This window comes from Carassius gibelio, chromosome A7 (genome assembly GCF_023724105.1).
Source record: "Carassius gibelio isolate Cgi1373 ecotype wild population from Czech Republic chromosome A7, carGib1.2-hapl.c, whole genome shotgun sequence".
In the NCBI taxonomy this organism is placed as follows: domain Eukaryota; kingdom Metazoa; phylum Chordata; class Actinopteri; order Cypriniformes; family Cyprinidae; genus Carassius; species Carassius gibelio.
The window spans coordinates 16,215,747-16,243,072 of NC_068377.1; the positions used below are offsets into that span (position 1 = coordinate 16,215,747).

Sequence of the window (27,326 nt, forward strand, 5' to 3'; positions counted from 1 at the left end):
TTCTTAGACATCTGACCAGCAAATGTTCAGTGAGCATGTCTATAGACTACTGAATAAAATATTATTTTCTTGGCTATAGACAATAATATTTTATACTAAGCCAACGCTTTCTAGAAGCATGTAGCTGTGATTGTAATGCAGAGTCAGAGATGTTCAGATCCATTTGCAGTATTTATTAGTGAAAGGTCAGACAGGCAGAAATCAGACAACAGCGTCAAGGATGGCGGGTGTATTCAAAGTATTTGTCTCCGATCCCTCTTTCGGGAGAATGGGGGTTACATGCATAACCAAAACGTTCTGTTCCATACACACAAAACGTCCCTAGGTTACGTATGTAACCCTAGTTCCTCGAGGGAACGATATGCTGCGTCGAGCGCATTTGGGGAACACCTTTAGCAAGAACAACTCTGAATATCGTGTGCAATCAGTCCAATGGAAGAGCGTGACGTCACAGGTCGGGTGACGTAGCGACCAGGAAGCTATAAAAGCACGTGCCGCGCAGCTGGCTTCAGCTTAGAGTAGGGAAGCAAGCGCCAGCAGGGGTGCCGGGAGAATGGCTCTGCGACGCAGCGTCTCGTTCCCTCGAGGAACTAGGGTTACATACGTAACCTAGGGATGTTCCTCTTCGGGAACTCGAGCTGCGTCGAGTGCTTTTGGGGAACGATGTGCCAACGCTGCCAGACTACCAAAGCCCTGCCTAGTGTGTATCCGAAGAGCACAGCTAAGTCGAGAGGACAGAAGAGCATGGAGCGGCTCGCATATCGAGATTGTAAAATCTGGCAAATGTAGAGGGCGTGGACCATCCCGCAGCGTTGCAGATGTCCAAGAGGGACACACCTCCTAGAAAGGCCTTAGAGGCAGCCATAATCTGTGTAGAGTGAACCTTGGCTCCCAAAGGAAGGGGAAGACCAGAGGACTCATATGAGACGTTGATAGCCTCGACTATCCAACGACTAAGGGTCTGCTTAGAGGCAGGGGAACCCTTTTTAGGAGGACCGTAGCAAACAAGCAATTGGTCAGATTTTCTCCACAGGGCAGCTCTGTGGATGTATGCGTCCAGTGCTCGCACTGGACACATAAAGTTTAGTTTTTCCTGGTCCGGCTTCCGAAAGGGAGGAGGACAGAAGGCCTGCAGTACGATATGTTGTGGTGTAACAGAGGGAACTTTAGGAACATAACCCGCTTGAGGGTATAAGAATGCTTTGGCCATACCAGGGGCAAAGTCTAGGTAGTTAGGGGCCACCGAGAGGGCCTGAAGGTCTCCAACTCTCTTTAGAGACGTAATCGCCAGTAACAGGGCAGTCTTAAGGGTCAGATGTCTATCTGAAATATCTTGAATTGGCTCGAATGGAGCTTTGCAGAGAGCCTCTAATACCACAACCAAGTCCCACAGGGAAATACGGGACCGTACTGGAGGTCTCAGCCTCAGTGCACCGCAGAGGAAACGTGTAACTAGGGGGTGCCTACCCACTGACTGACCATCGAAAGGGACATGGTAAGCAGCCATGGCCGCCACATACACCTTTAGGGTGAAGTGAGTTAACCCTGCAGAGAGCCTAGCTTGTAGAAACTCCAGAACTGTACCAACTGGGCAGTTAACAGGGTCAAGCTGGCGGTCTCTGCACCATGAAGTGAAGAGTTTCCACTTCAGGGCATACAGTTTCCTCGTAGAGGGAGCTCTGGATTGGAGGAGGGTCTCAACAACCTCGGTTGAGAGACCGGAAGCTAGGAACTGTGCCCCCTCAGGAGCCACACCCACGACTTCCACAACTCCGGGTGAGGGTGGATTATTTTGCCCTGCGCCTGATCAGAGAGATCAGATCTGCGAACCACACTCGGCGTACTCTCACCAGAACTCCAGAGAGCAGAGCGATGGGGGGGAAAGGCGTACAGACGAAGCCTCTGCCAAGTCTGTGTCATGGCATCTAGTCCCACTGGTGCTGGGTGAACTACAGAGAACCAGAGGGGACATTGTGATGTCTCTCGAGTCGCGAAGAGGTCCACCTGAGCTTTGCAAATATCTGCCATATCTGCTTCACCACCTCGGGGTGAAGCATCCACTCCCTGGGCCTCGGCCCATGTCTCGACAGCATGTCTGCTCCCACATTCAATCTCCCAGGAATATATACTGCTCTTAATGAGAGGAGTTTGCCCTGGGACCACAGGAGTATCTGCTATACCAGCTTGTACAAGGGGCGTAAACGCAGACCCCCCACCCACCCCCCGCAGACATGACAGCCTCTCAGGTCTGGGAGGAAATATTTAAATGCTCGATACACTGCTAGCATTTCTAGACAATTGATGTGCCATGTCAGATGGTGATCGCTCCACAGACCGTTGGAAGAACCAAGGTTTCTTCCATATGTCCAAGGCACGAAGGCATCGCCGCGTGACCTTGATAGTTCGCAATGGATTTCCCCTCGGGGAAAACCCCTTGGTCTTGAGCCACCACTGTAGGGGCCTCATGTGCAAGAGGCCAAAAGGTATCACGTTGGATGCAGCTGCCATGAGCCCTAACAGTCTCTGAAACTGCTTGACAGTGAGTGACTGGCCTTCTCTGACTCTCTTGACTGAGGAAAAGATTGACTCAATCTGAGCAGGAGACATACGTGCCTGCATCATGGTCGAATCCCATACAACACCTAGATAGGTGGTTCTCTGAACTGGAGAAAGTACACTCTTCTTGGCATTCAGTCTCAAACCCAGCTCCCCCATATGGGCGAGAAAGACACCTCGATGTCGAACCGCCATCTGCTCTTATTGAGCTAAAATCAACCAATCGTCGATATAATTCAGAATGTGGATGCCCTGCATACGGAGGGGTACCAGAGCCGCATCTACACATTTCGTGAACGTGCGGGGTGAGAGTGCAAGGCCGAAGGGAAGTACTCAATATTGATAAGCTTTGCCCCTGAAAGTGAACCTCAGAAACTTCCTGTGTTGTGGAAGGATGGATATGTGGAAGTATGCATCTTTGAGATCTATTGTGACAAACCAGTCCTCGGATCTGATTTGAGCTACAACCTGTTTGACAGTGAGCATTTTGAACTTCAGTGACATTACTGAGAGGTTTAATTGACGTAAGTCTAAGATCGGGCGCAACCCCCCATCCTTCTTTGGATCTATGAAATACCGGCTGTAAAACCCGGATTCCCTGTCTAGAGGAGGGACCACCTCAATGGCTTCCTTCCTTTAATAGGGTATTCACTTCTTGTTCCATCACCAGAGCCTGCTGGGGGCCGATGACTGTCAGTGTAACACCATTGAACCTCGGCGGTGGACAGCCGAACTGAATACAATAGCCTCTTTCTACTGTGTGCAGGACCCATTCAGATACATTTGGCAGTAGCTTCCACGCTGCTAGATAATGTACTAAGGGAATCAGTCTCTCGAGACTGATCTCTGGTGTAAGAGGCCCCCGAAGGGGTGGCGAGCTTCCCAGCTCCACTACACTCACGGCGGACATAACTGGGAATGACGCTCGCGGGAGACCGCTGCACCCTGAAACACTGGCAGGGTTGGCAGACTGGCCTCCAAAGGGCAACGGGGTGAGACGGGCACCATATAATGAGGTGGACACCGCTCTACCCCAGTAGGGGCTACCCTCAAGGTCACTGCGACTCTGGCGTCAGGACCTCTTCGTCGAGGACTTCCTGGCTTCGATAATTGTACAAAGATCTGATTTTAGCTTGGAAGTCCCCAAGTCAGAGCGTTTTTGAACCTCGCGGTATGAGGAGCCTGTTAGTGGCGTGGGTAACTCCTGCCCAGATAACCCACGAGAGCGACGAGGGAGGAAACTCTGGAACGCCGCCGCCTGTTTTGTGGATTGAAGCGGGGTGTCCAGGAGGCAGACCCTGTCACGTTCTCTTATCTGAGACAGGGTCAGCCATAAATGCCTCTCCGCGGCCACCAAGGCTGCCATAGACCGCCCAATCACGCGAGCGGTCTCTTTGGTGGCGCGGAGGGAGAGATCAGTGGTCCATCTAAGCTCTGCGATATCGTCGGACTTGATCCCCTCTCCCTCGTCTACATCTCTTAGCAGGTCGGACTGATATGCTTGGAGGACGGCCATAGTGTGAAGGCACGCCCCCACCTGACCTGCTGCCACATTAATGTTGATGTTGTTTTTAACGGTTTTGTGGGCAAGGCCAGAGCCTTCAGACACGACACCGAACCGGGTGACAGATAGCTCGCAAGCGTCTGTTCAACCCAGGGCATCGCTCTGTACCCTCGCTCATCGAGCCCTGTGACATTGCCATAATATTGAGAGTCGGGGCCGAAGAGACGGGTTGAATAAGGGTGTTTCCACGACCTCGCTATTTCTTCGTGGAGGTCGGGAAAAAAGGGAAGGCTCCGGGCTGCAGGTGGCTGTCTCGGCCGCAGAAACCGCTCATCTAGTTTGCTTTTCTGCGGTTCATGTTGTTTCTCTGCAGGCCACCCGATTTTTAATTTATCAACTGCATGAGTTACCACCTCCAACAGCTCCTCATACTGGGGCAATAGGGGTGGCGAATCCCTACTGATTGTCTCCACATCCACCTCATCGGACGAAGAGAGGTGGAGTGTCGACCCCTCGCCCTGGGGCGAAGAAACCGACGAGTGTGCTTCCGAACCCAGGGTTTGGGTGCCGGATCTGGCAGATGAGGAAGGAGATAAAGACTGGCCCATCTCCATACCCTCCGCCAGATCCACCTGCGAACCCCACGAGTGCAGCAGCCGTTCTGCCTCGGCAGAAGCGGGGCTAGCACCGCGGGGAATGTTGGTAAAGGCTCCCTCCTCGAAGAGAGCCCTCCGGGATCGAAGCGTCCGCATCGGAAATCGATCACAATGCGGACAGTGGGCTCCCTCGAGAGCCGACTCAGCGTGCTTTGACCCCAGGCAAACCACGCATAAATCATGTGTATCCCCAGCCGTGATGTATCGTTGGCAGGGAGGAACACACAATTTATAGCGCGATTTGGATTCTCCCTTCACATGTCTAGTCTTAGCTTTGCACTTTGGCATTGTGTCTTTATTGGGACGGACAACAATTAATAAGACTTACAAGACAGACTTTTGAACATGCACACACAGAGCGCCATTCAGAGTTGTTCTTGCCAAAGGCGTTCCCCAAAAGTGCTCGACGCAGCTCGAGTTCCGGAAGAGGAACTGACGTTTAGTGGATCACTCCTCAGCCCCACCCACTGTGAGATATAACTGATCAGAAATCCTCTATGTGTGTTAAAAATCAAATAAAATCTGATTAATTATTTTTTTTATGTGCTGCATCGTTACTCGTTACAATTATAAAAATGTTACGATTCATTCCATTACAAACCACTGCCAGAACTGTAGATGGCAGGTTTGATGAAGCTGGCACATCATTGAGCGAATCAAGCGATTAAAAAGACTGCGCTTGCTGACTGAACTGCTGTGAAGAGAGATATGAACACCGAGCCGAGCCAGATAATGGCTCGTTCACGAGTCAAGAACCGGTTGCATCGGTTCTCGGATGACCAGTAACGTTAGTTCTTTCTGACAGTTCGATTCAATAAACTGCACCTGGGCTCATAACATTAGCACAGAATCAGTTCAGAATCAATCACCAAAAGAATCAGTTCGGTTCAGACGCACTGTGTGTCGGTTTGCTTCACGCTAAATCACACATGCGCAGTATCATCAGCTCCTCGGTTCTCGAATCGGACGCGTCTGACAGAAACGGTTCTTGACTCGTGAACGAGTCATTATCTGGCTCGGCTCGGTGTTCATGTTCAGTTCTCTCTTCACTGCAGTTCAGTCAGTGTACTGTTTGAGTAAATGAATTACTCCGGGATATTGGTTTGTTTTAACTCAGAGGGAGTGTTAGCCACATAAAAAAGTTAACAGCTTAATTCATCTGTGGATTAATGCGTATTGGAGACGCAAACCGTTTAAAACGATTCAGTTCGATTTGGTGAACTGTTTCAAAAAGATCCGGTTACATTCGTTCGCGAACAAGATATCACAAACTGCTTTGTTTTTAACTGTCTTACAACAGACACGGAAGAGAAGACAATGCTGAATAAAGTGGTAGTTTTTGCTATTTTTGGACCAAAATGTATTTTCGATGCTTCAAAAAATTCTAAATGACCCTCTGATGTCTTACGTGTTTGAAACAACATGAGGGTAAGTTATTAATGACATAATTTTGCAAATTGGGCTAACTAATCCTAGTAACCGTTTTTTTTGTTTACAAGAAGTTACAGTCAAAGGAATTGTGATTGTCCTTTAAGGGAGGGTGAAATGCTAGTTTTCACTCAATATCCTGTTAATCTTGAGTATCTATAGAGTAGTACTGCATCCTTCATAACTCCAAAAAGTCTTTAGTTTTATTATATTCATAAGAGAAAGATAGTCTGTACCGATTTTTCCCGGAAAAACACCACCGACTGGAGGCGTGACGTGTGGGCGGAGCTAAAGAATCACGAGCGCCAGTAGGCTTTTGTGTTGAGAGCGTTTGGAAGCTGTGGCTTACAGGCAGATTCAGCCGTTTATTTATGATCCAGAATCAGATCCCAAGGCTGAAACTGAACGAGAGCGGCAGCAGCAACGACTCGCTCCGAGCGGGGCTCAAACCCGGGTCTCTGGCATGGGAGGGGACACACTAACAAGGAGGCAGAGATATTTGAAGCAGTTTTACTCACCGCCTGCGGTTCCAACACACCATCGTGACCTTTTTTCGTTGGGATTGCATCATCCTTAAGAAATAAACGCTACGCAAATCCGTCATCAAACTGGGCCTTGTTTGTAAAACAAGCATCTTCGAAATGCAGGGAACAAACACAAACACTTGCACAACTCCGTTGATGCTCTGTAAAAATAAACTCCATCCACTGGTCCCTTAATGCTGTGTTTTTTTTTTTTTTTTTTTTTTTTTTTTTTTTTGGTAATCTGTGAAGGGTTGTCTTGCCCTGGCAACCAAAAACACACTTCTTTTGTGACTTTTCGCGACGCTCTTGCTCTGATCAGTGAATCGCTCAGATCAGTGAGTCTGTGCTCAGCCTCGCTATACGGGAGCGCGCGCTCTTCCGGCAGAAGTGCCCTAGGACCCATATAAGGAAATTCCGCTCCATCTAACGTCACACAGAGCCATACTCGAAAAAAAACTTTACGAAACTTGTGACAAACCGGAAGGAGTATTTTGGGAACATAAATACTCCTTCAAACGTACAACTTAATTTTTGAAACTTTGTCCATGTTTAGCATGGGAATCCAACTCTTCAACAGTGTAAAAAACTCAGTATGCATGAAATGGCATTTCACCCCCCCTTTTAGGTTAATCATTTGAAATAGTAAAAACAATATGTTCAAACTTTTGACTACTTTCTTTAATAGCTACATAACACAATACTTCTACGTTTACTTTCAGTACTTGAGTAGTAAATTTTAAAATAGACTACTTGCAATACTTAAGTACAAAAAATGTTGAATACTTTAGTACTTCTACTTAAGTGTGGTGCTTAAAGAGCACTTCAACTTCTACTCAAGTCACTTTTTTGATAGAGCACTTGTACTTTTACTCAAGTATGGGTCTCTAGTACACATCTCTGATTGTGTCCCATCTTGCAGCAGTTTCATGTTCAATGTGGATAGACAAATTGTTTGCTGTTGAAACTGCTAGACGAGATATGGCGATGATAATCAGAGCTTGATGTAGTTTGATGGTCAGTCCTATAAACATATCCTCGCCTGTCTTCTGCTATGGCATGTTGTTTTAGTAAATATGGGAATAGTTTTGATTAGCGCACAATGCAATTAGAGGACTCATGATGCGTTTGATTGCTTTATTGGGTGCATTGACCTGCCTAACTATCTTTCTTTGTCTCAACTGTCATAAGTGCACAGACATTGTCATCCCATGTAATTTTCCTTTCAATCTGCCAGTTAGAACTGCAGCTACGAGAGAGACATCGAGGAGATAGAAAGAAACGAAGACAGAAAGAGACAGATAAAGGAGACACACGGAGGAGGGACAGGCAAAAGACCCATGCATTTTTTTTAAGACTATGATTTGCCAAAGAGGCACTGACACAGGGGATCTGAGGGCACAGCAGTGCTTGGGTGGCAAACCAAAAGCAAGCATTCTGTTGTAGATGTTTCCAAGCAAATGATGCTGTTTTTGAGCTGAATCAAGAGCGTGTGCAACAGGTGGGGCTGATTCATCAGAAAGCAGAATAAGAGGACGTTGATTACTGTTTGAGTCATGCCAATGCATATGAAGTGTATCTTTCATATGGAAATGCGTGATAGCAAAGAGATGCACAACATCAGACTTGTATTGTATGGTCTAGTGTTTTTCCAGTTTTGTAGAGGATGTTGTTTTCGGAGGTTCCCTAAATGAGAAAATATTCCAAATAGTCTCAATGTGTCCATATTATGCTCATTTACAAGTTCACAATTCTATTCATGTAGTTTGCTAGAATACATTTGCATTATTTAAAGTTCAAAAACACAATACTTTTTCATACTTGATATTGATGCAGCACCCTGCTTTTAAAATCTCTGTTTTAGCTTTTGTTTATGGTAAACCACTTAGAGCATGTGTCGGAAATTTTACTTCCCTTACCATATGGATCATATATCTATGGTAACCAGAGTATAGGTATTAAAAATATATAAAATAGTCTTTGCCCTTGAAGCCAAAAAACAGTGTCTCCTTGATTTAGCAAATTAACTTAAGCAGCCGGTGGGCAGGTATTATGCAAATGTGTAACATGGTAACATTGCAGTGTCAAAAACAAGCAATTCAAGGCACCTAATGTAATAGATCATTTATCATTAATATAACACACGGAAGGATAAAATGTAAAAAAAAAAATGTCATGTGTCACAAATGTAATATTAATATGTTCATAGGATAATATTGTGAGGATAATGATAACATAAAGATTATGAGGGATCTATAGTCTTTGAAGTCCATTCTAAAATAACTAAAGGGGATGCAGGAAATGGTCTTTGAAGCGTACCTCACTTTCTGGCTGTATTTGACAGGTTGAATCACTGCAGTGAGGTGGGAGTGGGATAAAGAGCTTTGAGAAAAATCCAATTTGGATGTTTGGCTTACATGAGTCTTTAGCCTGGACTTAATAGGATAGTTCACCCAAAAATGAAAATTGTCATCATTTACTCACCCTCGTGTCATTCAAAACCTGTATGACTTGCTTTATTCTGTGAAAAGTCATATACAAGTCAGTGGAGGCCACTGTTGTTTGGAAACCCACTGACATTCTGTGTTTTACAGAAGTATGTCGTACAGATTTGGAACAGCATGAGGGTGATTAAATGATGACTGATATAAATAATTATTTATTCAAGAAATCATTCCAAGCATCACATGGAAGGCTATTCCAAACTTCATGGGCCATGCAGTGAAAATCCTACTTCCTTTTCTAAATTTTGATTATAAATATCTCAGTGGAAGTTATGTATATTAAGCAACATTACAAACATGACTGTTGTTGTTCTGAATATCAGCATTGCTTTGATTGGCTTAATTTGAACTATTATTCATTTATTTATTTGATTAATCAATTAATCAATCAATCAGTATCTTCTCTATGTAAAAGCTCTTTGAATATCCACTGTGTCTAAAATTTGGGGGGGGGGGGGGGGGCTTGAGGGTTTTCCAGGTCAGTCCAGTAGCATGTGTATAAAACCTGAACCTCATACTGTTTTAATAAGAGCTTTTGATTTCCTATGTGTATACCATAGATGCCAGTGCCCGGCTCAGTTTGAGGGACCCGAGTGCCAGCAGACAAAACACAGTTTCCATGGCAATGGCTATGCTTGGTTTCCCCCTTTAAGGCCATGCTTCGAGAGCCACCTCTCGCTGGAGTTCATCACAGAGGTGGCAGATGGCTTGCTGCTCTACAGCGGACCCCTCTCCCAGCTTCAGCAGTGGGAGCCGGAGGACTTCATGGCCATAGGTAACCTGCACACACTCTCACCACAGGTTGAAATGCGAGGGAAGGGTATTGCAAATGAGCAACAGCATTAAGGCAGAACATTGCTTCGGTCTCTACATTATTCTTTCATATCACAAGCTTAACCTCTGGCACATTTTCTCTCATATCCCAGTAGCACTACACATAGAGAGAGGGGAATGAAAAAAGGGGTGATAATATGTTTATTTTAGACAGAAAGGGATGAAGAGACTCTTCCGTGTCTGCGGCAGGATTTAGTGTTTCTAATAAAAAAAGTTTTATTACTGTTACATTTTCTTACTCAGGGGAGATCTGTTATCATCTAACAACCTAAACCGAGAAGAAGAGAGAGAGAGAGAGAGAGAGAGAGAGAGAGAGAGAAAACACATTATTTCTATTTCTTTTTGTATGTGTGTTATAAAATTCTGGAGTATTGCTGCACCAGTGGCTTGTGTGTGCAGCCATATTAGCTCATTAAGGGTTAACAAAAGCACTCATTATATCAGTAAAGGCTTATTTGTCATTCATCTGGGAGAATGATTACAATAGGGGAATAGACATTTAGAGCTTTAATGAACTAAGAATTCAGATAAGAGAGCTTGTGCTCTTGATGGGTTCACTGATGTGTTGGCAAATGTGGATAAGTAGAAGATAAGGCTGTATGTGAGTGTAATCAGTGTAGGGTGAGATGTAGAACATATGAAGCGAACGAGAGAGGAATGGATGGCAGACAGAGGATCTGAGGTGAGAAAAAGAGAGTGACAGGGAGTGAAAGATGAAGATTGAGTGAAAGGTGCAACTGTTGATAGGTTTTCAAGGTGGCCTCAGAAACAAAGAGTGCTGAAGTGGTGGAGATCTGCCTGAGCTTCAGTTTAGGGTCAGTATTAGGGTGAGAGTGATAGTCTGATGCCTCTTTTCAACCGTGGCAGAACTGCTGCTCAGCAAGGGATCTCTGAATATCTGTCATAACCGGTCCCTGATCCCATTGACTAGACTAGATGAATGATGACACACACTCTTACACCATGTCTACAGTTGAGCGGCTGAGAGCGGTGCAATGTGACCTGACAAAAGCCAACAGAAACAGTTATGATCAGTCATTCTGTCACTGAATGTAACACAACGAGACGAGTTCCCAGTAGTAAACTGATGCCCCATTCTATTTATGACGCATTGCTAACTCTTGTGCTACTTTTGGTGTAAGGGAAAAAATGTTTGCTGATGATTGTGAGATGAATCCAAACCGTCAAACTTGGGTACACTGTTGAAGTCAATCCGCTATTAAACAACATCACTAGCCAATAGCACTTTTGTTCTCGGAATCATTAAATCCATGAAATACTGTTTATTACATTATTACAGTATTACTGTTTTTTAGAATTCTTCTGAACATTCTACCCGTCATCCGTCATTATTCACAAAATTATGCAATCTCAGCACCCTTTGTTTTAGATTTTTGTATACATTAGACTCTTAACAATAAATGAGCCCACTTCTAATGTTTATTTTTCAATGTACCATAATAGTTTTTTTTAGAATATTTAAACAGTGCCATCGGATTTTGTGAAGTATTGAGACACATAGATTTATCATTCACTCTGTACACAGCCAGCCAGTGCATTTGTGGTAAAATATTGACAGACAAAACTTTTAGCTAATGCGAAGACTATTCCAACACGTGTGGGATGTTATTGTCCAGTCATTGGACATCATGTTGTTTTATGGTTATATGTACTGAGCATTCAGCAGTGACCTCTCTGACCTGTCGCTGCGTAATGTATGTACTGAGAGGAAAGACGAAAGTGTTTTATTTTTTATTTATTTTTTATTTTTTTAGACTGAATGCTGTCTTCTATGTGAATAACTAACCATCAGTGTAGGATTTCGGTATGGAGAATTATTATTAAATATATATATATATATATATATATATATATATATATATATATATATATATATATATATATATATATATATATATATATATATATATTTCTTTTGAAGGCTGATTGCTGTCTGAATCTCCTATTTTATCAGCCTATTAAACCGTACCTCATATATATATATATATATATATATATATATATATATATATATATATCTATATATATATATATATATATAATTATTATTATTATCATTATTATTAAAAAGAATGGTTTTGTATATGTGGTACAAGTAAAAGGGGACTCTTGAGCTCCAAGTGCCTGTTTTTAGAAAAGGCTCCAGTAAGTTAATCTGAAAAACTGTTTTCTTCTGTAAAGAACCTTTCGTTCAATGGAAAGGTTTCATTGATGTTAAAGGTTCGTCATGGAACCAGCAATGCTAAAAATGAACCTTTATTAATTGTTATTACACAATCAGCCCACAATCAATCATGCCACAACGTGTGTAACACTTGGGTGTAATAATACTTCATTTATTTACATTAGGATAGATTTGCCAAAAAAATGAATTATGTCATTATTTACTCACCCTCATATCATTCTAAACCTTTAAGACTTCTGTTTATTTTCAGAACAAAAATGGTTGCATGGACTTTCAGTGATGGGACACAAATTATGAGAGGAAAATATTAATGTCTTAATTTGTGCTTAGAATGCGAACGGATATCTTATGGGTTTGGAATGTCAAAAATTTTGTGTAAATAAATAATTGGAAACGCTTAATGTGGCAATACAACTGCAAATGCAGTACAGACATGACATTTATTTGTACAGTCGGTTATGCTGCACAGTGTCTACAGCTGTTTCATTTTTCAATCTAAAAGAAAAGATGTATTTTATTTTTTATTTCAATATGTTTATTAAACAGTCTAGTAGAGAAAGAGAGAGGAAGAGAAACTGATTAAATAGATAAAAGAAGTGCAGATTTGAAGGAACTGCTGAGGAGGAACAGTAAGTGGCACAGCTAAGACATGAATTAAATGGAGAAAGAAGTTCATGTCTGGGTTAGAGACGAATATGGTGTATGAACGGAAAAGGTGGAATGAAGGAAAGCATGCGATGAGTAATGATGAATGGCAGTGCGGAGGACAGCGGAACAAGTGTAGCCACAGTACGAGTCTCCATGCATTAGTCTCTCTCTCTCCAGTCCTCCTCGCCTTCACTCTATCAGACCTTATTACTTACTGCTGTTCTTCACCGTGACCTATTAAACCTTATCATTGGCCTGCTGCCTGCCAGTTTTACGCCTCTGCTCTTCTTATTAAAAACACTCATGACACTTATACTACAATGCAGTTGCTTGGTGTACACACACACAGGGGCCTCCCACACACATCCCTGAGAGCAGCAGATCATGTCGGTGTGTCTGTGTGAGTATTAGTACTTCTGAGTTGTTTAAGAATGTATTCTGGATTTGTTGGTTGGCTGGAAACCAACTCAAGACCTTTGCAACACGTCCAAGGTCAAGTAGTGTTTGTTTGGCTTTGATTTGAGGTGAGCTGAACATTGCTGCTAGTCAATAATCATTTCCAGTGGGCATTTCAGCTGTAAGAATTTATTCTGACTTTAATAAAAAGAAAAAAAAAAGTTAATGTTGACATGAAATGCCTTTTTTTGTTGTCATATTGATGATTTCAATTAAATGTGTGAATAACTTGAGCGAACATACAATTTCCTTGTAAGCTGTTTTTTATGTTGAGGCACGCATACATGTTTGCCTTGGGTGATTCACACAGTCAAAGCGTTCAAGGCATAGCTGTATACATTATAAAGCAAACACACATGACATCTCTATTAAAAAGCAACCGTCTTTCTTCACCTCTAGCACGAATTCCTTCTCAACACATTTTTTCTTATTACAGCCTGGATTCATATTCTCTAGACAACCTCCGACCTCTTCCTCAATTTATTTCCATTGATGGAAGTGGGCACGGACACGTGCTTGAAGACTTCAGGTCACATGGGTATTACTGGTGGATACAGTCTCCTTTCGAGGTTAGACAAAGATTTGGGGGGTGAGCATGTCGAATCAATAGACAAATTAGAATGACAAATCTAATTTATCTGATCAAGGACACTTATCGAATGATGTGTAGCCTCATGAGGTCATTTGCCCATGTTTGAACAGACTTGTGCCTGTAGATGATGCACAGGGCCTTTTGTGAATAGATGGCATACTTTATTAATTTCTTAGTTTTGTCAAGGATTTTAATGTAATACATCATAGAAATTATTCATCTAAAATTCACTTTTATCGAAAAGCAGTTTCTTATGTTTCCTTTAGAGAATCGTAAAAAAAGAAGAAGTTATAATTGAAAATATATGTGTATTAATATTAAATGATACATATATGATCTTGATCTTTTTTAATTAAATATGTTTTATTTTTTTATCTCATTCTCATATATATATATATATATATATATATATATATATATATATATATATATATATATATATATATATATATATATATGTATGTATGTATGTATATGTGTATATATATATATATATATATATATATTAGGGGTGTAACGATACGCGTATTCGTATTGAACCGTTCGGTACGACGCTTTCGGTTCGGTACGCGGTACGCATTATGTATACCGAACGGTTCGTTGGAGTAATTAATTATATTTGAAAAAAAAAAAAAAAGAGAGAGAGAGAAATATAATGATATGCGTTCAACAAGGTAGCCCAATAACCCAAACAACGTAACAGGCAACGCCCCTGACACTCCCGAAGAAGAAAAAAACACCATCTTATATGTTTATGTTAGGCTCAGCAGGCGCTCGCTCACTCAGTACGCGCTGAAGGCTCGTTGCAAAATAGCCAATGCGTTTAACAGACTAGAAATGAGAAGATCCTCCAATAACCAACAGGTCTGGTGTTTGGGTGCACTTTGGATTCCCTTTAAGCTATAATGGTGATGGCAAGAGAGTGGTGGATAAAAAAACAACGGTATGTCGCATCTGCAACATGACAGGGTACACCAGCGGGAATTAAAAAAAAAAGATATATGCGTCAGTACTATCTGGGAAAAGACGAAAAAAAGGAGAAACATGCACGCAGCAAACTATCCCTGCAGCATTTAGAAACTATAGCTTACAGGGAATCCAACCCAAACACCAGACCTGTTGGTTATTTTAGGATCTTATATTTCTGGTCTGTTAAATGCATTAGACATTTTGCAACGAGCCTTCAGCGCGTGCTGAGTGAGCGAGCGCCTTAGGGTCCGTTCACATATCGTGCCTAAAAACGCATGGAAAACGCTAAGCGCGTCTTTCTCCTCCTTTCCAAAGCGCTTGGGCAGAAGCGCTCATGAGGCGTCTGTCTTTGCTAAGCAACAATGACGTGCTCTCTCCATGAGACGCGGAAATTTCAGCGAAGGATAGATGGATTTGCAGCTCTAAAAATCGCTTGCATTAGCTCTGCTACTAAATTTATTTCAAAATTGCAATCCATATACAACTATGATCAGCTGATCCTTCATCTTGGCTGAGCTCTCAACGTTGTTACGGGAAAGGATGAAGCTGATTGGTTAGTTCTTGTCACATGACCCGCGGTGCGCTTGCGGCATTCTGAAAAGTTGAGATGTTTTTACATTTTGCTGTATCTAAAACGTATCGAACCGAACCGAACCGAACCGTGACATCAGTGTATCGTATCGAACCGAACCGTGAATTTTGTGAACCGTTACACCCCTAATATATATATATATATATATATATATATATATATATATATATATATATATATATATATATATATATATATATATATATATATGCCATTTTACAGAATTACAAAATCTATATATTCAAATCTTAGATTTTCACTAAGATCCTTTTAGTATCTTCTGACAGTAATGTTTAAAATATCTTAATATATGTATCTTAAAATATTTTAAGCTTAATATATGTAAAATCATAATTTATCTGGTACTTTTAGGGTCCCAAACCCTAACCCCTTAAAATTCTACTTATGAAAATAATATTGTAATATTTTTTTGCATTTTATTCCGTTGTTTTTAAAAATATCTTTGGTGATTTGTAAAGTGAATGTAATTATATATATGAAACTTAATGTAATAATAATAATAATAATAAAAATGTGTCCCTCATTTTCAAGTCTCTACTAAAACAGTATTTTAGTCCATTGGCTGAGACTGAAATGAACTATGCCCCTATATTTATGATCACAAATTATTCCTGGGACCCCCTCTTACTCATAGCTACATGGTGAGTAGATAGGCCCTATCATTTTGAGGTAAATGTGCTCAAAAGTCTGAAAATGTGTGTTTAACTTTTAGGAATTTGAAATAATACTTTTTGTACAGTTATACAAATGTTTAGTATTTTAGTATCTTATAGAGGTGTTTTGGTATGCGAGTTAAAACTCTGTAATGTGATGTGGTCACTACCAAAACATGACAGCCAAAACAAGGGATGTTTTTTGAAGAATAAAACATTGAATTATCAACTAAAATATTATGAGAGTGTTTGGTTCAGTCTATATTCAAACTAATGAATTCTTAACTCTGAAATCAGTATGATTAACTTTAGGCCTTTTACAAAGAAATTGGATTCAAAATACAGCAAGTCTCAAAAATTGCACTTTAAATATTATTACTGAATGATTTACTGGTGAAAACGTTTTAATAAAATAGCAAAAGAATATATTTACAAGCTAAATGTAAATAAAATCTTAATTGATCTTAACTTTATGAAAATACAATATGTGAATTAACTGCACAATTACAAGAAATGTGTACCTTGTATATTATACAATTTGTATTCAAACAAAATGTTTGGAAAATGACTTGAACCAGTTCTGTCGAATGGAGTTGTTTGTGCATGTGTTTGTGAGCTTTTGCACACACACACACACACACACACACACACACACACACACACACACACACACTCAGGAGGAGCGTCTGGCAGATGAAAGTGAGCACAGAGATACAGTTACACCCAGAGTGTGATGCACCCATTACGGTCAATTTACAGAAACCTGGTTCACAGTGAACCCTCTCAGACTCATCATGCCACAGCAGCTCTCAAATATCCCTTTCAACTTACACTATTTCAGCTCATTTGCTGAGCCACTGATGGGAGGGCCACTAGGTGGGGTTGTCAAGGTCCTTATGCCACCAGCCCTCCTGCTCGTCCCTCAGGACCGGCAAAGAGAGGCCATTTCTCATGCTTAAAAGGGGAAATGCATTTGGGGGCAGGGTGGTCTGAGAGGAGGAGGTCAGCCTCCCTTCATCTTCCCTCCCCCTGACACAGGGATTAATGTGCAGTGATGTCGCAGGGAGACCAGCATGAATTAGGGATGGGGAGCAGAGAGCATAGGCGACCCCATGTGACTCCAGAGAGATCATTTCTGAGAGCAAAAACATGCAGCAGCCTAATTACATATACAGATTGTGTTCTCTGAGTATGACATTCACATATGTAATATGGAAAGTGCTGGCCAGCAGTCCAGAGGAAACAGTGTGCCCACTTACCCTGCTTTTACTCTCCCTGGTTTTCATCTGTGTATTAAGCCCATGAAACACCAAAACAACAGGTCAAAAAATCTGCACTGAAAAGACTTCAGCCAACAGCCAACTAACTAGCACATACGTTTTCTGCCTATGTGAGAGAATATCTGCAGGTGGAAGTAGTCTATATTTGTTTATTTAAAAAGAAAGGGAAACTAGGTCTGCAAATTAACAAATTGTAAAATAAGCAGCGCTTGCTTACCATTTTGAAAATGGATCATGCTGATCACTTTCTTTATTTGAGATGCCCATGTTGTTATAAAAGTAAAAACGTGTATAGACCTTAGTCATGGGAGGTCCGTATTTTAAGTTTTGAGAGGAATGAAAACAAGGCTGTGAGGGTTAAAAGTACAGTGCGATAAACAGATTGTATGATGTACAGATGTTTTAAAATACTAATTATTCAGTTTCGAAAGCTCCAATTTGTGAAAATTACATGATCTAGGACCTTTATACAGTAATAAGACTAAGTTTATCCTTCACAGCCTCATTTCCATCCATGTAAAATTCAATATGGTGTCTAAACTCACTTAGGTCTATTGGAATGCTAAGTAAGGATAACCTAAAATAAGTCATTCTAGTAATTCAATGCTTTCATCACTTTTGCTTTTCTTTTTGTGCAGAGGTTTGTTAAGCTGAACAGCCAATCAGATTGATCTGTCTCACCGACTACTGATTGAGTTTTGTGCTCAGTTGGCACAAAAGTCATTGAAAGGGTCCAACAGTGTGGAACGCCTCAAAAACTGAGCTGACAGACATTCTCAGACAACAGATGATAAGCTCGGTGCGTCATGCCCTTTAGAAACTTCCAATAGACACATCCTCTTTCTTTCTGTCTTACAGAGACAACTTCATAACTTCCCCTCATTACAGTCCTCTCATATCAATACCATCCTCAGATTTGTAACTTTTCCATCTCTCATTTTTATTCATGTTGCTCTTCCTTTTCTCAATCCCACTTCATCTGCACTAAAATGTCATGTCAGCCCAAGAAGACACGGTCTTGCTCTCAGTCGCCAGTGCTTCATGTCTGGGACAGGATTGGTGACTGTGTCAGTGTAGGAGAGTGGTGCTCCATTCTCAGGGGCTTCATTCTGAAATGGGCTTCTCATCCCAGATTACAGCTCTGCTCCACACCTAGCAAGTTCACTGTTATCTCCAGCTCAACATTTGGATCCCATCGGGAGTTAGTCTGGAGACATCTACAGAGAAATGGAATGGGAGAGAATTCAATGAGACCATTGGAATCCACCAAGATAGGAACAGTTTAAGAATCTCTGAGGAGTTTATTTCATTATTTCATTCAGCTGTTTGAATCATGGCATGAAGTCTATCTGTAAAAATATAAAAGCATTTGCAGTAAAAATGCAGTAAAACACTAATATGAAATGACTTAAACATGACTTAGTACTTGCAGCAACTTGTGTTGGGAAGCACATTTTTTGTAGTTGGTCACCAGGTTTGCAGACATCTCAGGAGGGATTTCGGTCCACTCCTCTTTACAGATTATTTCTAAATCCTTACGGTTTCTTGGCAGTTGTTTGGCAACTCAATGTTTCAGCTTTTCTATAGATTTGAGGTCTGCAGACTGGCTAGGCCACTCCATGACCTTAATAAGCTTCTTCTTGAGCCACTCCTTTGTTGCCTTAGCGGTATGTTTTGGTTTATTGTTATCCTTGAAGACTTATCCATGACCCATCTTCAGTGTTCTGGCTGAGGGAAGGAGGTTATTGTCCAAGATTTTTTTAGTACATGGACCCGTCCATTTGCCCCCTCAATGCAAAGTCGATCTGTACCCAGAAAAACATGCCCAAAACATAATGTTTCCATCTCCGTGCTTGACTGTAGGGATGTTGTTCTTGGGGTCATAGTCAGCATTTCTCTCTCTCGCGCCAGAGAGCTCAATTTTGGTCTCATGGGACCACAGCACTTTCTTCCAAGCCTTCTCTGAATCATTTAGATGTACATGTGCCTTCTTGAGCAGTGGTATCTTGCGGGCTCTGCAGTATTTCAGTCCATTGCGGCATAGTGTGTTACCAATGTTTTGCTTGGTGACTGTGGTCCCAACTCCCTTAAGATCATTAACAAGCTCCTCCGTGTAGTTTGGGGCTGATCCTTCACCTTTCTCATGATCATACTTACCCCATGAGGTGAGATCTTGAACAGAGCTCCAGACCGAGGCCGATTGACGGTTGTTTTGTATTTCTTTCATTTAAGACTAATCCTACCAACAGTTGTCTCCTTCTCACCAAGCTTCTTGCTGATGGTCTTGTACCCCATTCAAGCCTTGTGTAGATCTACAATCTTGTCTCTGGCATCCTTTGACAGCTCTTTGGTCTTGCCCATGATGGTGGGAGAAGTTGGAATGGAAAATACAGATTGTGTGGACAGGTGTATTTCATTTACAGACCCTTTCCCCGCTACACACAGAGTATGTACACATATAGTATGCATGCACGCACACACACACATACACACACATGCATATATACACATAAAATGACTTACCAGAGTTATACTTACTTAACACCTGCAAACTGCAGAGCAATTTTTTAAACAGTACTTCTGAGCCATCATGTCCATCATTACACTATTAGTGTCTAAGCATGTGTAATTAATTGTTAGCTCTTTTCTTTTAAAGATTCTCTTTTATCTAAAGATTCGAAATTGATTTAATTGAGCTAATTCCAAATTGAATTTGACTAGCTAATGTTGAAATCAGTATATCTCAAACAGTTCTGTTTATACTACTTCGTGGCCAACGAGCATATAAATAAAATTATAATTTACTGTAGCTATGAGCTAGGTAGCACAGAATCTGGGCAAGATTGTATTTCAAAATACATGGACCCAAGACAATGCTTCTTTATAAATGAAACACTAATATATTGATCTACTTTTAAGGTTACATGGAACTACTCCGTGAACACACATACACACACACATACAGTTACTGAAGATGAGGATTGACTGAAATTGAATTAAGTCCCAAGGTTCTAGTATTGGAGAATCACAAAAGCAGAGATTTGTCATTTGTGCTGAAAAGCAGGGTTCAGAAGAGTTGGAGATTCGCTTATTGTCTCGTCTCAGGGAATCCCGCGCCTCGGATTGGTTGCAGATCTGTTGTCTGGATGACGTCTTTGAAATTGGTGACAAAAAGGGTTTTCCTTGTAACTGCTGAAGTCGGTTGTCTTAGCTACGGATGGTGAAGCACTGGAAGTTCTTCTGAGAGTTTCTTCTCAGCTTTAGACTTTGAAGCTGTTGCAGGGCTTATCCACGCCCCGTATTGTTCCTTTCCCATGCATGAATTAAAACACTTTTTAATTCATCACTGTGGAACTGTCTTTGCGGGTTTTGCTAATAACTTCTATAAAGTTTCTTAACGTGCATACGATTCCAGATTTCATTCATACTAAAGTAGTGCAAATAAAACAAGCTTTCATTCAACACTAAACTTTCCATATCTTGCACATATTTAATGGCTTTATCTGCTAAAAGAAGATATAACACATATTATTTGTGAATCTATGCCCTTTCATACTTTGAAATGATTGTCATTTGAACTCATCTATATGAGTTCTTTTGTTTGTACAAAGGAAAAGCATGTGTTTTTCTGGAATGTAGAGAAAGGAGGGAGAAAGTGGGGACAGTCCTGAGGTGTCTGTCGCTGGAAACTTTCAGTTACAATGTTGTTTGATCTGTTGTTCAGTTAAACGTTATTGCTCTTCCCGTGAAACATGAAGCCGAGTCAGCAGGGGACAATCAACCATTTGCTGGCATGGCTCTAAACAAAAGGGTTTTTTTGTTTCTTGGATTATCAACATTCTTTGTCTTATCACTGCTTTAGACGACTCTTGAAACAACTGGGTGCCTTGGTTTCTTTCCTTTGATCGATTTTACAACTTGCAAAATGGTTAGGGGGTGAAGCTTTAGATGTCTCTGGAATGTAGAGTTTCAACGGCTCATGTGATGATTCACAGGTTTATTTGTGTCTGTTCGACAGGGTCCCTACACATGTGTACACCAAACTCCCCCTCAAACGAGAGAGTGAGACAGAGTCCATCAGCACTCATGAGCCACTTGAATGGGTTAAAACAGAAGGATGATGGAAGACATTCACTGTCCGAAACATCCTGTGCAAGAAATAATACGAGAAATAGAGTGACAGCGATAATAAAGCACAGATGGACGACACAAATCAGCCAGTTTTAATGACGTGAGAGAATTAGCCAGGACAATCTGTCTGGAGAGTCAATCATTTGATTGGAGCTAATGAAGTGGGTACATGTCTTTTGAGAAGCATCTAGCGTTGCTAAATTACAGCTCATCTTATACAGAAAAAAAAAGAAAACTGTGCCCAGTGAAAGTTCAGTTTCATAGTTATCAGACAATGACCACCAGCAGATGCGACATAGCTGAGCTGAGAGGAAGTGCGTGTTATTTACAGGCATGAAAAAAAAAAGTACAGCATCAAAGGAAGAAATTGAGAGGATGACAAAAATAGAGGGTGAATTTGAAGACCTATTGAAAAAGTGGGTTTGAGACACAAGACAGACAGACATGTAAGCCAAAATGGGCACGGTGGGCTTATTTACCAGCAATGTGTTTCTTCTCGTATGTTTCTTATCTCTGTCAGACCATACAAATCTTAAGCGAGTCTACCTGGCTTCATTAATTTTTAATTTGCCAAATGACTAACTCAGACAAAAAGAATAACTTTGTCTAATCATTTTTCCTATGATGCCAGAAGATAATATAATCCTAATTGAGGTGCTTGCTTGACCCGTTAATGTGAAACAAAGCGGTAGTTTATGCAATACATTTGTTAGTCAAAAGCTTGCTGCTAGTTGAGCTTATATAATGCTTTCAATAGTTAGTTTTTTGATGGTGCACATGCTTAAAGTTGAGTCTTAACAACCGTCCTCCACTCCTTCATAGTTCTGTGTCCGTGTTTTAACAATCCACCCATCTACCCTTTCTTCTCCTCTCTCTCTCTCTGTTTATCGCTGTCTCTTCTCTCTCAGAACTGATCGACGGCACTCCCACCCTGAAAATTAACCACGGCTCGGGTACATTGGTCCTGCAGTTGCCGGGCAACGTGAATGTAGCGGACAGACGTTGGCACAGACTGGACGTGAGGAGCAACAGCAAAGTAAGTGTTCACCATTAGCAGGCGACTGACTGCTGAGCCCAATCGAGCCGAGGCCCTCTCTCCTTGCCAGCTTCCTCCTATAATGCTGTGGTCACAGCTGTTAAGTAGGGTTTACTTGATCCTAGACATTGTTTAGTGTGATCATCTGTATTCAGTGTTGCCAGGACTGTTTCGGATTCAGCGGCTTCTCCGTTGATGCTAGGCTCTGTAGTAGTCCTGGCATGTAGTCTTGCTGTGGTGCAGTTTGCCTTAGGGTCAGTCTGAAATTGCTTGAACTTATAACGCTTATTTTTCAGTACAAACAGGATGCAAGCATCCTGCTTTGTGTGAAAGGAACATTGCAGCTTGGAGCTTTTAGACTGCAGTAAAGATAGTTTGCGGTTTGATATTTTATGCAGCAAAGCTCCTGTCTATAATCCCCTTTGTAAGTCCACTAGTAAGGAAAGTTTGAGGTTTTAAGACTATTACTAATAAATATGCAGACTGCTGGAATATAAAATCATTGTTTTAGGTTGTGCTAGATTTGTGAACAGTTTCACAATTGCATTTTATCGGGTGTCAGTGTTTCTCTTTGCTCTGTCCCCTTTTTCTTGTATAATAATGTCATATGTTGCTGTTCCGGTGAATAGCGGCCCATAGGACAAATAAATACATTTGTGTGTGTGTGTGGTCAAATATATTTTAAATATATGCTAAATATATGTTGCAAACAGAGAAACTCAATTAAAAATATTTTGAAATAGGAAATATATTTTGTTTCAAACTTCATATAGCCTAGCAAAATATATTTTAAAATGAATTTCTGGGGCAAGAAAATGCTTTTTCTTGGACAAAAATACATATATTTTTTTTTTACATAAGCTTTTAAAAATATATATTTCTATATTACAAATATAATTTCACAAATATGCAAAAAAATCGTATTGAAAATATATTTGTTATTATATTTTTGTATTAAGAAAAAAAAAAAATAATATATATATATATATATATATATATATATATATATATATATATATATATATATATATATATATATATATATATATTATATCTTTTTAAATGTATTCTCAATTCTTTAAATGTATTCTCAATGTTTTGCTGTATTGGGTTGTCCCATGCCATTATGTAAATCAGCTTATGCACTGCTATTATAGACTATAGCCCTGTTTAACCAGAAATGATTTCAGATTTAAATCTTTTACAAGAATTACAGCAAAAGCCAGTTTGATGAAATAATATATATTTTTATTGATACTTGAGAAATTCCAGTGTATTACCAGTGTAAACTCCTTTGACTTCTACGGACTCAATTAAATTCCTTTCAATGTTAAGAAATGTGAATAACTGTAAGAGGTCTTTCATGGTGCTACATATGCTGCGGTGTGAATTTGATAGGTGCTTGATATAAAATAAATGGTGCTTTAAAAAGTTCTTGAATTAGGTGTTCATGAAAGAGTGGGAAACCCTGATATTAATCAAGCAGTTTAATCTAAGTCTTCTGAAGAGACATGGTTGCTTTATGTGATGAAGAAGTTTAATTTATTTTATTCACATATAAATATTGATCAATATATAGAGCATATCAAATACTGTATGGTCATTGGCATCTCAACCGTATGTATGAGAACAAACCTCATTGGTTCTCACATCCAGCAAGCACATTTGAGCTTCAGAAGACTTGGGTTAGAAGTTTGGAGCAACATGAGGAGAAGTAAATGATGACAGCATTTTAATTTTGAGTGAATTATCCTTGTTTCCACGTTCTATGTTATGTCTGCATATGTCTGTCCGTTTATGTTTGTACAAAAACCTCAACTTTGACTGGGGTCTCAGACCCAAGGACAAAGCTTGAAATATGGACCTAACTTTAAAGACATTTTGAAAATGTTACATTTATGTTTACAATCTCAGAGACCCCCAAAACATGAATCAATCCAATACATTTTTACATTCTACATTTTTCAGTACACACTGTACCTCTTCTGCCAGATGATTTCATTCATTCTATTTTTCAGCAGTGATTTTGCTGAAGTCAGATGTAACTCAAACATTCCTTTTTCAGGAGGTTCGTTTTACACTTGACCGCTGTGCAGGAGCCACTATCATGGAGATGGAGGGAGTGGGCAGCTGGCTAACTACTGAAGACCACACTTCATGTGAAGTTACTGGCATCACACCAAACATGGACAAGTAAACCACTTCTCTTTACACACCAATGCATAGTTGTTTAAAATATAAAAAAAAATTGACCCTGATGAATCATTAAAAATCGTTCTTCCTCCATGATAGCAGGACGCAGTGGACGAGTCAATGAAACAACCATTACCCTCCTTTTTCTCACTCTACATATGGGACTCATGCCAGTTATGGACTCACTAATGTCTATAATACTTATAATTACAGAAAGGTCTCAATCTAAAAGGTCAAATGAATTATCATAGTGAATCTCTAGAGAAACATGACCTCTCCATAGCATACAGCACATTAGTAACTCGTGTGAGAGAAGCAAACGAGGCTAGGGTAATGACCTCTTCTTATGTGCTTTCAGGCATCTGAACGTGACACAGGTGCTTCAGCTGGGAGGAGTGAATGAGAACCTGCCATATATCTACCCACAACTACAACACAAGCACTTTACGGGCTGTATCCGAAACCTTATCGTGGACAGCAAGGTGAGGAAATGCATGCATCGCAATACAGAGAGAGACAAATCTTTGACGAGATAAAGAAGCTTTATTATGCAAAGTCCTAGAACAGAGATGATTTTTATTTTTATATGATCCATATGAGACCGTGTCATATTATTTTTTTTTTTAGTTAAACATTTTGTGAAAACCATGCTACATTTTTGTCAGGATTCTTGATGATGAACAAAGGTCAAAAGAACAGTATTTTTTATTGTTTTCCCTTTTTAGATTCGCAAAGACAGAAAAAAAAAACATGCCATGACTTCTTATGGTTGCGTCCACCCTCAGTTTTGAGTTTTTTTGGAACAAATATACCAGCCATAGATTTTTCTAGTACATATCCCAGCATAGTTCTGTCAGAATATGTACTTTTAACCATTTAGCTGCTGAGGGAGATTTGATTGTAAGCTGTGTATTGCCTAGTTCACACTTTCTCCCTCCAAGAAGTTTTATTTGAAGTGAGGTATAATAGACCATGCCACTGTCCATAGTCTTATAAACCAATCTGTGATTTCACCCCACCTTATGTCAAGGTTTGTTACAATGAGTGACTATTTGTTTCTCATTGTAAATTTATGATTCAGCTGAAGATTCTTGAGTCCAAAACACTTAACCAGTGGTCATCAGACACAAAGAAACAGAAGAGAAGTGTTCACTTATAGGCTACCAGGGCTTGACTGGAGAGGAAGCCATAGACTTTTAAAGGAGGAAGTACAGAGGTAGAATTGCCTTTTTCAATCAGTTTACTTTTGCTGTCTCCCTGTTAGTGATGTGATAATTCTGAGCAGGCTTTCTGGTGGCAAATACACAGTGTTATGGAGTGCATGGAAAAGTAGTTTTAAGATTTAATGATATTATGCCATTTACTGAGCCACTTTGGGAGGTACATCCAGGGAACTGCAGTACATTACTTAAAATGTCACACAGGTTTGCTTGAGCTGTGAATTCATAAAAAAAAAAAAAAAAAACCTTAAGGAAAATAATAAACCAAACACCTCTGAACCTTACATTGGAAAGGCTGACTGTTCAGAGGTTTACAAACAAACACAAAAACACCACAGCAAATGAAATAAGTGAGACGCCATCTGACTACCATCTCTAATGGGTCATTCAACTCCAACTACGAAAAAGTCACTCAAGAGCAAGAAAATCAAGCTGCATTTGTCACCGAACAATGATACTAATGGTCACAATAAAAGTTTTATAAAACGTTCCTTATTATTGTAGAAGTAAAAATCACAGGTACCACCAGTGGCGTGCACAGACCTCATTAGGGATGTTAATGGATGCAGGGCCGCTGCTGGCCAAATGGGTGCCCTAAGAAGTTTTACCCTCTCCCCCAAATTATTATGGAAGTAAAAAAAAAATAAAAACACTTACTATAGGGGTCAAAATAGAACTTTAATAAAAAAAATTAATGTAAACAACTAAATTGTAATTACATTTTATTATTTACAAATTACAATTGTAGCTAGACAGTTCCTATGGCTTAGTAATACAGTTGTCTGATTGATTTTATTGTCTCAAGCATTCAGAAATGACACAAAAGTGAGTTAGTTTTTGTAAGGGTTGTGATGTCCACATATTTTTGTTGAAGAATTTATAGAGGCTAGCATTTCTATTGCAAAAAGGTGGCCAAAAATGAAAGATTAAGTGGATATTTTAATTAAATGTTTGGTCAATATTAAACAAGGATTTGATCATCCTGTAAGTGTTACAACAGCAACTATCAGGCCTTTTAGAGCCCTTTGCAGGCATTTGTAATAATAGTCTATGTGCATAAATTGTTTCTTTTGTATTACATTTTTTATTTTAACAGTGTTATTAAATTTTTTATTAATTAACCAATCATTATTGTCTCATTGTTTTTATATGATGCAAGTTATGGCATTTTAAATGGAAAGCAATTTGAAGCATCAAAGCCATGGTTAATTTGTAGTCACCAGTGCTACAAGAACAAGGTTTTTTTTTTTTTTCATAGTAAAATTATGGTTAATTTTCGGAAGGGAACACTGAATCTCTAAGAGAATATTAATATTAAGGCAGATG

At 40.1% G+C, this 27,326-nt stretch overlaps 1 protein-coding gene across 1 annotated transcript in view; it reads left to right on the plus strand.

The window, feature by feature from the left end:
* LOC128016668 (neural-cadherin-like) overlaps nucleotides 1-27,326 on the plus strand; it is a 242,598-nt gene that overhangs the window by 181,329 nt on the left and 33,943 nt on the right. Inside the window, exons 23-26 of the mRNA XM_052601356.1 lie at nucleotides 9,730-9,944; nucleotides 22,460-22,587; nucleotides 24,653-24,780; nucleotides 25,139-25,262. Of these exons, the coding sequence (XP_052457316.1) occupies nucleotides 9,730-9,944; nucleotides 22,460-22,587; nucleotides 24,653-24,780; nucleotides 25,139-25,262 (595 nt within the window). The remainder of the gene's footprint in view (nucleotides 1-9,729; nucleotides 9,945-22,459; nucleotides 22,588-24,652; nucleotides 24,781-25,138; nucleotides 25,263-27,326) is intronic.